Raw genomic sequence first — 15947 nt, 5'->3', positions numbered from 1 at the left:
GTGCACATTGTCAGAAAAGTCAGGCTGAATGACTGCACTTCATAGATAAGGTCTAGTTCTCATGCTGTGAATACTAACAGAGAGAGATTGTCAGAAGCCTTGGCTATCCATACCTGTACATTCTGAATTATATTTCACCTCTGAACATGCTCCCTTTGTGAATGGCTGTAATGCTCAAACATGATGAACACACGCTGCTCTACAGCTGACCATTTGCTGCTCCCAGCCTGCCATGTGTGTTGTGTGGTGAGGATTGGTACTGTGACAGCAACAAACAAACATCACCAAATTCCATTGTCTCTATTTAATGGATAAATAAAGATTGTAAACATTTGTATTGGAACTGTATGATTCAGATTGATTGAAAACCAGACGTGTAGCCTTGTGTGTAGGAATAAACTCTGAGCACAAATCAACGAGGACTGCAAGTGTTCAAATTCAGGGGCTAATCCCCAATAGGTCCTTGGTTACACCAAAGGGTTCATCTTTAAGACCAGGTTTCTAATACCAAGCAATCTATTTTTCTCTAAAACCACAACAATAAGAATCTTAGAAGCTCTCTACCCCTAATTTAATACAGAGAAATCTGATTTCTTTTTCAGAAAGCAAAGCAATGGGGCCAGATTAGCTGAAGTCCCATCCTCCCTAACCCCCTCACAAAACTGCCCAGATTAGCTGGGAATTAAGTTTAAACCATTTTGTATTTGTCTAGTCCATAGGGGGATTATGTCCTTTTTTTTTCTTCCTAAATTTCTGTTATAAAATCAGAATGAGTGTGTCTGTGGTTCAGCACAGTGGAGAATGAGCCACACTAAGGTATATGCTTCACATTAACTGACTGCCTTGGCTGGCACTTTAAAAACTAGGTTGAATTTGAAGTGAATTCTTTGGGCAGAAATCTTGTCATGGAGGGGTCAAGTAGGATGGAGAGACAGAAGTTTCCATTCACCATTGACAATATACTGAACAGATTTCCAATTAACAATGCGGAGAGCAGGCAGTCTGGTGCGACCCACAACACTGTACCAGGTGAGGATGGAGTAAGATCAGAGAGTATTCCTGCTGGGAGCCACATAGAACCTCCACAGCACACCTGCTCATGCTGCTGGTACTGCTCCCACTGTGGAGAGGTGTTCCAGGCTGACTATCCTCCTGAAAGTAAGACCTAAACCTATGACATGTTTGTTTGATGATTATGTCTAGCAGATCAGTTGTTTTTACCATTAGCCAGGTAGGTGTATAGACGTTTATGCGTTGACCTGAAATCAGTGTGCCAAACACTTACATGTAAAGTTATTTTAATTCAGCTTGGCAGTATGCATGGTCCAGAAGAATGTTTCCAGAGCCACGCAGGCCAGGCGGAAACACTAACAGAGAGGAGCAGTCCTTCAGTCAGGTCCAGAGGCGAACACGGCGACACCGCACCATATTCACTGAGGACCAGCTGGATGCTCTGGAGGAGCTATTCCTTCAGAACCAGTATCCAGATGTTAACGCGAGGGAAAAACTGGCACAACGCACTCATTTACGCGAAGAGCGAGTAGAGGTAAGCGCCTTGTGTTTGTCAGTTTCTAAATATTTTTTTGTTTCATTACGTTTTAAAACGGTTTGTCAATGTAGCCTAATTTACTTTTATTTCGATAGGTATGGTTTAAAAACCGAAGAGCGAAGTGGAGGCGACAAAAAAGAACAGCATTTGGTGTGCAAGACCTGGAAGACTAGAAAATGGTGTACCGTATTATGCACTTGTAGATATTTTCTAGACATTTTTGGATACTTTATCCAATGCAATGATGAAGGCTAGAATAATTCTAAAAGCGTCACTGACTGACATTTCCGGTGACGGAGAAATTGTCGCTGGATAATGGGAGTAGAAGGAGGCTCGGGTTTGAAGTAGAGGGAGTACAGGGCTTTGCATGTCTCTTGAGGAGGCTAAAAGTAGATTTTGGCTTGGAAGAGTTACACATTTTCAGGAGTCGGGAAGAGGATTGGAGGGAAAGAGAGAGGAGGTTGAAAAGACTAAGGGAGACGGAGGATGGGTTTGAATCTGTTGAAGCTAGCAAAAAAGAAGGAAGGTATGTTGAGGAAGATTGGTGTCAAATTCAAACAGAGTGAGCTGGACGCCAGCTCTAGATCTGGAGGTGAAATGGAAGGGATAGAAGGTGTTGTAAGGAGCTTGTATTGATAAACATGGTAATGATAAAGAAATGTTTGGTCCAGTAGAAATGACATTTTTGGATTCAGGGTGGGTGGTGTAACAATCATATGTCAACATATTGTATTTTAATTGTTTTCTACGGTTGTATCATACTGCGCCATGATTGGTTAATACCATCCAGGTCGTGAGGTCATTTTCAGTTGATCATGGCCGGCAACACATGAACGTGCCAGTTATAGCTAGCTAATAAAGAGCTACGTTGAGAAAAATCCTGTCGTACTGCATTGTATTATTTTGTACAAAGTGTGCAAAACAAGACATGGTGTCAGAGTAAAAGGACGAAAATATGGATTTTGCTGGAATTCCTTCACCTCAACTGGACTGGCGGTCTACAAACTTCCGCCATGAAGTGGGTAGGTTCAAACAGCATGTGTAGATAATGTTCACTGGTCCTCTGAAGGAAAGAGGAGAAGTGAAGTTACCTGCTCCTGTGGATCGGTGAAAAGGAGACAGTTACAACACATGGACACTTAGTCGGCGCTACAGAGGTCAGCTACTTCGGACATCTCACAGCGAATGAAATCAAGCCAGACCCACAGAAGATCTCAGCCATGGGGCCACCAAAGAACCGCGCAGAGCTGGAAACAGTGCTTGGCATGGTCAACTACTTAGCAAAGTTCGCACCCAGCCTCGCCAATGCTAATGCACCCCTGCGTCAGCTGCTAAAGCAGTCCAGTGAGTTCCTCTGGGACAAGCAACACGACATTGCTTTCCGGAAAGGGAAAGACTTGATCACAAGAGAACCAAGACCAATCCTCGCCTATGACGACCCTAACAAAGAGCTCAGACTCCAAGTGGATGTGTTGAAGTATGGACTAGGTGCAGTGCTACTGCAAGAAGGAAAGCACATCGGCTATGCTTCCAAATCTCTTTGAGAGTAGTGAAATCAACTACTTTCAAATCGAAAAGGAGCTGTATGCCATTCTGTTAGGATCTAAGCGTTTCCATCAGGACGTCTATGGATGACAAGTCATTGTGGAATCCAACCACAAGCCCCGAGTCAGTCATAAGGAAACCGCTAGCCCAGCCAAGGCTACAGAGAATTATTCTTCAACTACAAAATTATGACTTCACAATCACTCACCATGCCAGGCAAAGAAATCGCTGTTGCAGACACTCTCCAGGAAGTTTCTTACCTACAAGGACAGAAGAAAAGAGCGGGACATTTTGTTTTGGCCTGGAATGTGCAAGCAAATAGAGGACATTGTTGGTAAATGCCCCACCTGTCTTGAATGACTCCCCTCAAACACCAAAGAGCCAATGTTACCTCACTGTATCCCAGACTGACCCTGGCAGGTTGTGGCAACCGGTGTGTTCACCTGGAACAACGAGGACTACATCGTAACAGTGGAATACTACTGCAGATACTTCGAACTCGACAAGCTTCACAGCACCACGCCTGCAGCTGTGAACCACAAGCTGAAAGCAGCCTTTGCCAGACGTGGCATTGTAGAGACTTTTTAATAGCTGACAAATCAAAGGAGTTTGAATCCTTCAAAAAAGCATGGGAGTTCAAACACGTCACCCACCACAAGCCCACATTACCTTCAAAGTAATGGCCTTGCTGAAAAATCTGTGCAGATTGCTAAATCACTCATGGACAAAGCAAAAGCAGACAAGAGAGACCCCTACCTCAGTCTCCTTGAATACCGCAACACTCCAGTTGACAACTTCAAATCACCAGCCCAGCTGTTGATGAGTCGCAGATCAGCCGCAGATGAGTTGATGAGCCGCTTTGCTCAATCCAGCACCAACCAGCAGCTCCAACCTGAGGTCGTCAGCTACAAGGAAATGCATGCAAACCGTGCACAGAGACAACAACACCAGAAGCGATACTACGTCAGGTCAGCTAGACCACTGCCACCACTGAACAACGGAGAGTCAGTTAGAATCCTGGAGCATGGCCACTAGAAGCCAGCAGTCGTCAACCAGCCAGCTGACACTGAACATTCATATCATGTCCGCACCGCAGAAGGAGCGGTGTACCGCCACAATCATCATCACCTACTGACCACAAAAAAACAAGACACTGACGAGATTAACTGTTTCCCTGAAAGAGAATGTGATGGACTAAACACACACACAACATAAACCATACTTACCTGCAATACCACAAGAATGGTTGACTGACATAGAAGCTTGCTCAGCATCATATCACACAAGGTCAGGAAGAGAGGTCAAGCCTAGAGCTGTCCTATACCTTGTGAAATGTCAAAGGGTATAGTTGAAATGCTTTGGTGTTGTATTTGTTTGAAATGTTGAGATGTCATTGATACAGTGAAAAGCTGAGTTGCTGAGAAATCTTTGTTCTAAAAGTAACAGTATGCTGAATCATTGTTTCAGAGTCTGTTATGCTGATGCAGTTGGTCCAGTATGCAGTTTAAATGGTTACTTACCTTGAGTTCAAACTACAGAGAACATATGTCGAACATTTTTCTTTTTTATAGAAGGGGATGTAATATTCATGTATCAACATACTGAATTGTAATTGGTTGCAATCTACCGTCATATCATACTGCGCTCCGATACGACGGTAGTCATTTTCAGTTGATCATGGCCGGAGACACATGAACATGCCAGTTATAGCTAGCTAATAAAGAGCTACGTTTAGAAAGATCCTGTCGGACTTAATTTGATTATTTTGTGCAAAACAAGACATGGTGGGAAAGGAGTTGGGTGCAGTTGAATCAGTGTAGGTAACCTGCTGGCTTGTGATATGTGTTTGTGTTTCTTCTGACCAGAGGGAGCGGGCGCTCCATGTCACGCAACTTGGGTCAAGATCTGTTTCCTGCTTTGCTCCTAGGAACAGGGCACCATTGAAAGGAGTGGTTTCTGGGGTAGTGTTACGTGTGAGGATGGAGCAATTGAAGTTGAAGATTCCCGGTGTTTGTGACGCCTGTCGTTTGGTGTAACGCAGACCCAGTGCTGAGTATGGTGAAACAGAGGAGTCACCGTCAGTCCTTTTGAATTTTGAGTATGAATCTTTAGTTGCAATGCTTATGGTCATGTAGCAGCTGTGTGTAGGAGGGAGATTCTAAGATGTGGGAAGTGTGCAGGAGGGCATTGGATAGAAGATTGTGTAGTTTCGGTGGATAAAGTTTGTGTCAACTGTAGGGGTTCCCATGTTGCTGGGGATCGGAAGTGTCCGGTGCGAGAGAGGCAGGTTGAGGTGGCTAGAATCAGAGTAGTGCAGAAGGTGTCATATGCTGAGGCAGTGAAGAAAGTAGAGGAGGATGGGTCAAGGGTGAGGGATCCTGCACAGAAGGATAGGCCAATGAGTGATATATGCTTCAGTAAGGTTGGCTTCTATGAGTTCATAGCAATGGTTATCAACTGTGCCCCAGAAATAGAACGTAAATCACTGAAAATAGATGTTGTGGTGGCAGTTACGGAGAGGTACTTGGGGGTATGAGTTTTGACTTCAGAAGAGTTACAGTGTGTGGTAGTGTCCTGTCCTCTCAGGGCGTTGGCCTGGGGTAGGATCAGATAGGGTTATTAAAGTAGTGGAATAAGGTGATGGGTTTTAATGAGTATAGAGTTAGTTGATAGGGTAATTATATATGTGTATATACAGTACCAGTCAAAGGTTTGGACACACCTACTCAATGAAGACATTAAAACTATGAAATAAGAAATGGAATCATATTTTATATTTGAGATTCTTCAAAGAAGCCACACTTTGCCTTGATGACAGCTATGCACACGCTTGGCATTCTCTCAACCAGCTTCATGAGGAATGCATTTCAATTAAAGGTGTGGCTTGTTAAAACCTAATTTGTGGAATTTCTTTCCTTCTTACTGCGTTTGAGCCAATCAGTTGTGTTTTGACAAGGTAGGGGTGGTATACAGAAGATAGCCCTATTTGGTAAAATACCAAGTCCATATTATGGCAAGAACAGCTAAAATAAGCAAAGAAAAATTACAATCCATCATTACTTTAAGACATGAAGGTCAGTCAATGCGGAAAATTTCAAGAACTTTGAAAGTTTCTTTAAGTGCAGTCGCAAAAACCATCAAGCGCTATGATGAAACTGGCTCTCATGATAAGGAAAGGAAGATCCAGAGTTAACTCTGCTGCAGAGGATATGTTCATTACAGTTACCAGCCTAAGAAAATGCAGCCTAAATAAATGCTTCACAGAGTTCAAGTAAGAGACACATCTCAACATCAATTGTTCAGAGGAGACTGCGTGAATCAGGCCTTCATTGTCGAATTGCTGCAAAGAAACCACTGCTAAAGGACACCAATAAGAGGAAGAGACTTGATTGGGCCAAGAAACAAGAGCAATGGACATAGACCGGTGGAAATCTGTCCTTTGGTCTGATAAATCCAAATTTGAGATTTTTGGCTCAAACCGCCATGTCTATGTGAGACGCAAAGTAGGTGAACGGATGATCTCCGCATGTGTGGTTCCCACCGTGAAGCATGGAAGAGGAGGTGTGATGGTGTGCGGATGCTTTTCTGGTGACACTATCAGTGATTTATTTAGAATTCAAGTCACTCTTAATCAGCATGGCTACCACAGCATTCTGCAGCGATATGCCACCCCACCTGGTTTGCGCTATCATTTGTTTTTCAACAGGACAGTGACCCAATACACCTCCAGGCTGTGTAAGGGCTATGACCAAGAAGGAGAGTGATGTAGTGCTGCATCAGATATCCTGGCCTCCACAACCACCTGACCTCAACCCATTTGAGATGGCTTGGGATGAGTTGGACCTCAGAAAGAAGGAAAAGCAGCAAACAAGTGCTCAGCATATGTAGGAACTCCTTCAAGACTGTTGGAAAAGCATTCCATGTGAAGCTGGATGAGAGAATGCCAAGAGTGTGCAAAGCTGTCATCAAGGCAAGGGGTGGCACCTTATATAAAATATATTTAGATTTGTTTACCACTTTTTGGGTCACTATGTGATTTCACAGTTTTGGTGTCTTCACCATTATTCTACATTATTCTACAGTAGAAAATAGTAAAAATAAAGAAAAACCCTTGAATGAGTAGGTGTGTCCAAACCTTTGACTGGTACTGTATGTTTCAGTAAGATTGGACTTGGCATTTAAACAATGGTTATCAACTGTACTGCAGGGATGGTACATAAATCGCAGAAAATATAGGTTGTGGTGGAGGCTGCAGAGAGGTATTTGGCTGTGCAAGATTTGATGTTAGAAGAGTTACAGAGTGCTAAGTGGTGGTGTCCCATCCTTTCAGGCTGTTGGCCTGAAGTAGGACTAAATAGATTTAAATAGTGGAGTGTGTTATTTATTTATGGCACTTATTTATATGCTGCCACCAACTCCAGTCTAGTAGGTGGCGGTAATGCAATATTTATTGGATGCCAACCAGCCTTAAATATAATCGAAGAAGAAGAATTTCGGATGAAGTCACGCAGTCGAGTTGTGTACGTTGTTCGCATGAGGTTCCTTGATTAGCAAAACATTAGCTAAGAACTCTTGGTAGTTTTACTACGCGAATTAAAATAAGGTATTCACAGACGTCTATTTTCAGGGGCTCTTTAGAGTTTCTAACTGGATTTTTTAAATAATCCGTGTTTTTCCAGCGAGGTTTGGTCTAGCTAGCTGACGTTAGCTAACAAACAGAAGCCAAGGCCCCAGAGCATTTCTCTAGCTTCTAGTAGCCACCGACAATGGAAGGATTTGGAAAGGCGCTGATGTCTGGAACCCTTGTCCCAGCTAATCCTGTAACAACAGTTGCTCTTCGACAGCCACCCGAGGAAACAAAGAAAACAAATCGAAAGGTGCTCGATGAAGAGAACTACATAGAGGTAACCTACCGTTGTGGAACAGACAGCGGAGTTATATTACAGTAGGTAACGTTAGCTAGCCAGTGCAGATTATATCCTAACGTTACCTGCAGCTGGTTTATAATGCAGTAAGCCTATAGTGTTAGTGCAAATATTTTTTTTTAAGGTCAATAAAGGTAAATGTGATTAAACACACATACTGGTGATGTTATACACAAGTATGTAGACACCCCTTCAAACGAGAGGATTCGGCAATTTCAGCCATACCCGTTGCTGACATGTATATAAAACCGAACACACAGCCATGCAATCTCAATAGGAAAACATTGGCAGTAGAATGGTCTTACTGAAGAGCTCAGTGACTTTCAACGTGGCACCATCATAAGATGCAACCTTTCCAACAAGTTAATCAAATTTCTGCCCTGCTAGAGCTGCCTCGGTCAACTGTAGGTGCTGTCATTGTGAAGCAACAACGGCCCAGCCATGAAGTGGTAGGCCACACAAGCTCACAGAACTGGACCGCCGAGTGCAGAAGCGCATATCACGTAAAAATTGTCTGTCTGTCCGTTGCAACACTCACTACTAAGTTCCAAACAGCCCCTGGAAGCAAAATCAGCAAGAACTGTTTTCTGGACGCTTCATGAAATGGGTTTCCATGGCTGAGCAGCTGCACACAAGCCTAAGATCACCATGCGCAATATCAAGTGGCGGTTGGAGTGTTGTATAGTTTGCCGCCTTTGGACTCTGAAACAGTGGAATATCGTTCTCTGGAGTGATGAATCACGCTTTACTATCCGGCAGTCCGATGGATGAATCAGGGTTTGGCGGATGCCAGAACGCTACCTGCCCCAATGCATGCCAACTGTAAAGTTTGGTGGATGAGAAAGAATGGTCTGGGGATGTTTTTCATGGTTTGGGCTAGGCCCCTTAGTTCCAGTGAAGGGAAATCTTAACACTACAGCATACAATGACATTCTAGACAATTCTGTGCTTCCAACTTAGTGGCAACTGTTTGGGGAAGGCCCTTTCCTTTTTCAGCATGACAATGCTCCCTTGCACAAAGCGAGGTCCATACAGAAATGGTTTGTTGAGATTGGTGTGGAAGAACTTGACTGGCCTGCACAGAGCCCTGACCTCAACTCCATCGAACACCTTTAGAATGAATTGGAACACTGATTGCGAGCCAGGTCTAATCGCCCAACATCAGTGCTCGACCTCACTAATGCTCTTGAAGTCCCCGCAGCAATGTTCCATCATCTAGTGGAAAGCCTTCCCAGAAGAGTGGAGGATGTCACAGCAGCAAAGGAGGGTGGACCAACTCCATATGAATGCCCATGATTTTGGAATGAGATGTTTGATGAGCAGGTGTCCACATACTTTTGACATTTACCAATTTCTTCCTAACTTGTTTATGACTTTCAACAGAATTTAGAGAAGATCATCCAGAGGGACTTTTTTCCAGATGTGACAAAGTTACAAGCGCAGAAGGACTACCTTGAAGCTGAGGAAAATGGGGATCTTGGGAAGATGAGGGAGATATCCATTAAATATGGGTCATCTTTAGCCAAGTCCACACCACTCTCCAATGCCCCATGTGAGTAAGAGAAGTGAACTGTCCACTATACTCTTTTTCACATAATGCACTTGTTGTCTATGAATGCAGCAGTGGTGTTATACTAATATCCCCCCCACTTGATTGTTTAGATGTTACTCCAGCTTCTTTTGAGACACCAGAGGGTCGTCCTGGATCGCCCTCTTCTGTACTGGGCAAAACCAAGAAAGGAGCAGACTGTGGTAAGTTATTGTTCACTATAGTGACTGAGAATGGCACAACTCACAGCACTAGTCAGTCTGAGGACACCGAACTTTAACTATGAAAACCATTACATTAGCTCTCAAGACTATGTAGAAAGTAGCTCTTCCTGCTGTTATGATCTAGTGGTCATTGGATTGTTGATTTATTATATAATACATTTTAGTAATTTAGCAGATGCTCTTATCCAGAGCAATTTACAGTAGTTAGGGCATACTTTTTCGTACTGGTCCCCCATGGGAATCAAACCCACAACTCTGGCATTGCAAGTGCCATGCTCTACCAACTGAGCAACACGGGACATGGTACTATGTAAAGTTGATTTATTATATAGCACTATGTAAATAACTTTTTTTATTGGTCACACACACACACACACATTTTTAGGGTCTGGATCAGCTTTAATACCGCAGATTGTAGCTTCCATCAATGTAATTGTCTGCATCACTTCCAATCCCCCATATTTAGAAATATATTTTCTCCTAAACCTACCACCTCTCCCCTAATTGGAGTTAACTAATGGACAACAACACTTTGGCTTCTACAACCAGTTTATATATACTATATACATTTTACGGACACAATGTATTTTTACAATAGTTACCTTTTGTTTGTTTTTTAATCCCATCCTTCAGCTACCATCAACCCCTCTCGTCTATCTCTGAAGACCATCCAGTTTGATTTGTTTTGCCATATATTTTAAACAGTGCTGCTTCACAAAAGTTCTGAACCTAAATATATTTTACAGCCATGGTATATTTTACATTAGTTATCTTGTTGTTTTTAATCCCACCCTTCAACTCAACCCCTCCTATCTATGTAACAAATGTAATTACAGCAATAATACTTAATCCCTGTGTTTGTTGATATTGTGTATTTTGTAGTGAATAAGGAAGGAGATGAGGAGAAAGAGCTGCCATGTCTTGATCGTTTCCTGGCTAAGAACACAAGCGAGGATAATGCATCCTTTGAACAGATCATGGTTCTAGCAGAAGACAAGGAGAAGTTGAGGCATTCGTGGTTATATGAGGCGGAGGCTGAATTTAAACAGGTACACTTGGCGTAATCGCTCCTTTGATAGTTTGAACTCTCGTTTTGTTGATGTGAATTGCACACTACTCAAATGTGTAAGTATGTAATGCTAATGGAGTGTTATGTCTTGATTTGAAAGCAATGTTATTTTTTGCCTTCAATTAACAGAGATTATTGTTGTTTTTAGCGGCATGAAGAAAACCTTGCCCTGCCGTCATCAGAGAAGCAAGCCCTTGAGTGTGTAAAGGCAGGACTAGAGACCTGGGAGTACAAAGCAAAGAATGCCCTTATGTACTATCCAGAGGGTGAGGATTGATGTTTTCCTGCATGAGAAATGTTCCTGTTATCTTGTTTGAATTTAATGAGCTCTGTATGAGGTGCATGAAGCCATGGAGTCATACCTACCAACACCATGCAGTGCATTCCAAAAAAAACTTCAACAAAGTACTGAGTAACGGGTCTGAATACTTATGTATTTTAATACATTTGCAAATATTCAAAATACCTGTTTTCGCTTTGTCATTATGGGATATTGTGTGCAGATTGAGGCTGTAACGTCACACAATGTGTAAAAGTGAAGCGGTCTGAATACTTTCCGAATGCACTGTATGTGTAGGATAAGCTAGTACTTACATGATTGAATTAATTGTGTTTGAGGTTGAATTACTTGAGTTTATCTTTTTTAATAAGGTGTCAAGGATGATGACACCCTCTTCAAGAAGCCTAGGGAGGTGATTCACAAGAACACTCGTTTTGTGGGAGACCCCTTCAGCAAAGCCCTTAACAAATGCCAGCTTCAGCAGGCTGCAGCCCTCAATGCACAGGTAAAGTCCTCGTTTTACAAGTTATTGGTTTTAAGTAAATGGTTTTATTCTATTTTTAGTGAAGGGATTTAAAGTTTAAAGTTGAGACATGTTAAGATCAGTGTATCTAAAGATCTAACGAAGTGGATTGATCCTGAATGATTTATCTGACATTGCTAGTGTTTCTCCAGTTCAAACAGGGTAAAGTAGGCCCAGATGGCAAAGAGCTTAATGCCCAGGATTCCCCTAATGTTAACGGATATGGGTTTGAAGGAACTCCCTGCCCTTCCCCAGGTAAGTATTTATGTTATGTTCAAGTATAGATAATTTTCAATATTATCAACTAGAAAATAACTATCAGAAATACTTATATTTTGGGTAATATATGTTTTTCCAGCATTTGGTGATGTTAGAGGCTTCCATAAAACACTCAAATGCATAAAAACCAAACTCTAACCTGATATTGTCCTATCAGGTATGGCTGAGTCCCCCTTGATGACCTGGGGAGAGATAGAGAGCACCCCCTTTCGCTTGGATGGGTCTGACTCACCGTTTCAAGAGCGGAATATTGGCCCATCGTTCAAGGTACAAGCCGATGACTAACAGTTCTTTATTTTTGTTTTGCTGAGATTTCTCCCCAAAATGGTTTGTTTTGGAATAATTGATTAACCTGAGAGAATTTCACACACAGATTCCAGAACCAGGAAGAAGAGAGCGGTTGGGTTTGAAAATGGCCAATGAGGCTGCAGCCAAAAACCGGGCAAAGAAGAAAGAAGCATTGCGAAAGGTCACAGAAAATCTTGCAAGGTAAAAACTGATGGATGATTTACATAAGTGCATTGCTTTGGTAATTTGTATTTAGCAAAAGCTGATTTTTTAAAAAATCTTTAAAAAATCCTCCACAGCTCATTTCTATGACCTCTTGTTATACATAGTGGTGTAAAGTACTTTTGGGGTATTTTTACTATTCATATTTTTGACATTTTACTTTTACTTCACTATATTCCTAAAGAAAATAATGTACTTTCTATTCCATACATTTCCCCTGACACCCAAAAGTACTACCACATTCTGAATGCTTAGCAGGACAGGAAAATCCCAGGTCATCCCTACTGCATCTGATCTGGTGGACTCACTAAACACAAATGCTTCATTTGTAAATTATCTCAGTGTTGGAGTGTCCGTGGCTATCCAAAAATAAAAAATAGTGCAGGTTTGCTTAATATAAGGAATTTGAAATTATTTATACTTTTACTTTTGATACTTAAGTATATTTTAGCAATTACATTTACATTTGATACTTAAGTATATTTTAAACCAAATACTTTGTCTTTTACTCAAGTAGTATTTTACTGGGTGACTCATTTTCTATTACTGTATCTTTTACTTAAGTATGCCAGTTGGGTACTTTTTCCACCACTGGTTATACACAATTCTTAGTCATTTTTAAATGATTGTATTAATTATTTTTGACCTAATTTCTGTCTTGCAGTCTCACACCAAAAGGCCTGAGCCCAGCATTGACCCCTGCCCTTCAGAGGCTTGTAAACCGGACCTCCAGCAAATACACAGATAAAGCTCTAAGGGCAAGCTACACACCATCACCCACACACAGAGGAGCAGGCTCCAAAACCCCCCTGGGTGGTCCAGTCACTCCCTCAGGCACTCCGACACCAAGCAAAGCCAGGACCCCCGCCTCGCAGGACCCAGCGTCCATCACAGACGACCTACTGCAGCTCCCCAAGAGAAGGAAAGCCTCTGACTTCTTCTGACCGTGGTAAAGCAAAATTGAGAAAGAACAGTTATCTTGAGGAAGTGAACTCAAGCAAATTACTGGCCATGGGGTGTTTCTCTCTACCCCAACCCATGCCCTCCCTCTGGATTTTATGGACTTTTATGACTTGAACAGTCTCTGCACAAAGGGCAAAGAGTCGAAATGTAAACTCTGAATTCAAGGATAGTTGCAAAGCTCAGGTCATTACTGTTCTTAGGGTGTTGGAAAGAAAGGCATAGCTTGTACTGTGTTTGAAACCTTCCAAGACTGGATTACTGAAATCTGTGGGTTCCAGAGAGATCCCATAATTGTACATAGACTAAAATGATTAGAATTTTAGTGAATGTTACGATGAGGCTTCATTGATTTTTGTAAATATAATGTTCATGTAAGCCTCTATTTTGTATGCCTCTTCCTGCAATATAATATTTCAGTTTTCAACCTAAAAAATGCCTTTGAGTGATTTGTTTGTAAACCTGAAATGTTGACACTCACCTTTTATCATAGCAGACTTAACATCTGAAGAAATGTAACTAAGTCTATATGGTTAATCTTAACAAAGATGTATGCTTAATTTATTTGTAACTAATTTGGTGGAAAAAAATCCAGCATTTCAACAAGAATCAGCAGGGATGTCATTCCTTGCATCTGGGGATGATTCTTTCTTGGTGTGCTTAGATGGTTCAGCTGCCTTTTTGCCCTCCACAGAAAGTTTAGGGCCCAATTCTGCCTCAACCTCCACTTTTTCCCCTTTCTTGTTCTCATTGCCATGAGGATGCTTACTACTTTCACCCTTCCTTTCTTTTTTGGAGCAAGCAGCTTCAGATGAAGGGCCATCTTCTCGTCTCTTAGAACCATCATGTGATTTGGATTTTGACTGCACCCATACATGTTCAAGGATATCATCGATCTCTATCCTCTGGGCTACATCTGGATTAAGCATGCGATACATCAGGTCTTTGCACTCTGTAGGGACAGTTTTGCTGCGTGGGAAGTCAACGCGATGCTCTTTCTGAATCTTCAGCATCTTCTTAATATTGGAGTCATCATAGGGCATAGACCCACAGAGCATGATGAATAGAACGACCCCCATACTCCAAACGTCATACACTTTGGCATTGTATGGGAGCCCCTGTAATACCTCTGGTGCTGCATAGGCTGCAGAGCCACAGAATGTTTTGCTGAGAATCATTTGTCCAGCATCATCATAATTGATCCTCCTGGCAAATCCAAAATCTGACACTTTGAGGTTGAAGTCTTTGTCCAATAGCAGGTTTTCACATTTCAGGTCCCTGTGAACAACATCTAGGTCGTGTGCAAATTGTATTGCAAGTGACAGTTGTTTGAACAGTTTTCTGGTGAAATCCTCGGGCAAAGCACCCCTGAATTTGATGAACTCTAGTAGGTCCCCTTGCACACCAAGCTCCATAATCATGTACACCTTCCCTTCTGAAGTCTCGAATATCTCGAAGGTCTTGACGATGTTTCGGTGATTTAGGGATGCAAGGATCTCCAGTTCCCGGGGTAAGAACTTCTCCAAAAAATCCGCCGGCGCCTTTCTTCTGTTAATAATTTTGATAGCAACATTGGTCTTCAGACGCTCAGAATACGCGGATTTTACTTTGGCGTATGACCCCTCGCCTAAACTGATGCCCAGTGTATATCCCCGTTTCTTCAGCACCAGTGAGTCATCCATGGCTAGTCAGACCTGAATTATTACACCATTATCGACACCATGTTGAACTCCGTTCATAGTTGAATATCAAAGATACACATGGGGTCAATGTTACTAACATTCAATATTTTATCATCATAAACGTGGGCAATTACGTGTGAAGTTTGTTTCTATGACATCAATTTGTGTCAAAATGGAACGTTTAATTCCTCAAAAGCAGAGCCATTTATGTACGCCATAATGGTGCGTTCATGACAACTCGTTGGGGGGAAAATGAGCTCGGACTGGGAATTTTTTTTGAACGATCATCCAATTTGGAATTACTCGGGCGTCATCCATTTTCATAATGATCAATTACATTTTAATAGCCATGATAAATATGTTTACAATACTTTTAAAGGCGGTAATTGTAGTACTCATTACTGCATTTTCTAACAGAAAGTTGGTTGGCCTCTGATGTCACGTAGGTTGGTACATTGCTATGTTTTCATATATGGATCCCTGTACCAGTCCCACGGTACCTAACATCATTACTAAACTTTAGACATACGAGTTACCACATCTGGTATCAGGGATAGCCAACTCTTGAAATTCCTTTGGTCTTGCACCTTATTTGTGGAACAATCTTTAAAAAAAGTTATTACATTTGATGTTCTGGTGCCTCTAGCAATTCAGAAAGCTGATTGAGGACCTTATTACTGATCGATGTGTTTGTTTTTTCTTATCGTGTTTTCTTTCTGCTGGCATTTATATTTATACTTTGATGTCTCTATTTTATGTAGTTAAGGGCTCATCTGTAAAATAGACCTTGGTCTCTGTATGACTCCCTGATAAAATAAACGTTTTAAAAAATAAAAATGCTGCTGGCCATTA

At 41.8% G+C, this 15947-nt stretch overlaps 2 protein-coding genes and 1 long non-coding RNA gene across 3 annotated transcripts; 2 read left to right on the top strand and 1 right to left on the bottom strand.

Annotated features, from left to right (window-relative positions):
• The first annotated feature begins 1390 nt into the window (after window positions 1-1390).
• Window positions 1391-2427, top strand: LOC149983259 (uncharacterized). Its single transcript, XR_016496043.1, has 2 exons — window positions 1391-1546; window positions 1645-2427. It is a non-coding gene; the product is annotated as an uncharacterized LOC149983259 (long non-coding RNA).
• A 4950-nt stretch (window positions 2428-7377) lies between these two features.
• LOC110523738 (splicing factor ESS-2 homolog) lies at window positions 7378-15944 on the top strand. Its single transcript, XM_021602703.3, has 10 exons — window positions 7378-7998; window positions 9403-9571; window positions 9682-9771; window positions 10675-10841; window positions 11010-11127; window positions 11513-11646; window positions 11817-11919; window positions 12101-12210; window positions 12317-12432; window positions 13118-15944. Exons 1-10 carry the CDS (start codon window positions 7861-7863, stop codon window positions 13395-13397), a joined length of 1425 nt encoding a protein of 474 aa, XP_021458378.2. The 5' UTR covers window positions 7378-7860; the 3' UTR covers window positions 13398-15944.
• LOC110523740 (testis-specific serine/threonine-protein kinase 1-like) lies at window positions 13947-15941 on the bottom strand. The gene has a single exon (XM_021602705.3). It carries the CDS (start codon window positions 15093-15095, stop codon window positions 14013-14015), a length of 1083 nt encoding a protein of 360 aa, XP_021458380.3. The 5' UTR covers window positions 15096-15941; the 3' UTR covers window positions 13947-14012.
• Window positions 15945-15947: the final 3 nt, after the last annotated feature.

Source organism: Oncorhynchus mykiss, chromosome 5 (genome assembly GCF_057628025.1).
Source record: "Oncorhynchus mykiss isolate SJ-2025 chromosome 5, ASM5762802v1, whole genome shotgun sequence".
In the NCBI taxonomy this organism is placed as follows: Eukaryota; Metazoa; Chordata; class Actinopteri; order Salmoniformes; family Salmonidae; genus Oncorhynchus; species Oncorhynchus mykiss.
The sequence above is the reverse complement of the archived record's forward strand: the minus strand, read 5'-3'. Positions and strand labels throughout refer to the sequence as shown.

What these genes read in the sequence shown, in the direction of transcription:
- LOC110523738 (XM_021602703.3), top strand. Translation starts at nt 7,861, where the DNA reads ATGGAAGGATTTGGAAAGGCGCTGATGTCTGGAACCCTTGTCCCAGCT. An exon ending in CCTTATGTACTATCCAGAGG is followed by an intron (nt 11,128 to 11,512) that starts GTGAGGATTGAT and finishes TTTTTTAATAAG; the next exon opens with GTGTCAAGGATGATGACACC. An exon ending in ATATTGGCCCATCGTTCAAG is followed by an intron (nt 12,211 to 12,316) that starts GTACAAGCCGAT and finishes TTTCACACACAG; the next exon opens with ATTCCAGAACCAGGAAGAAG.
- LOC110523740 (XM_021602705.3), bottom strand. Translation starts at nt 15,095, where the DNA reads ATGGATGACTCACTGGTGCTGAAGAAACGGGGATATACACTGGGCATC.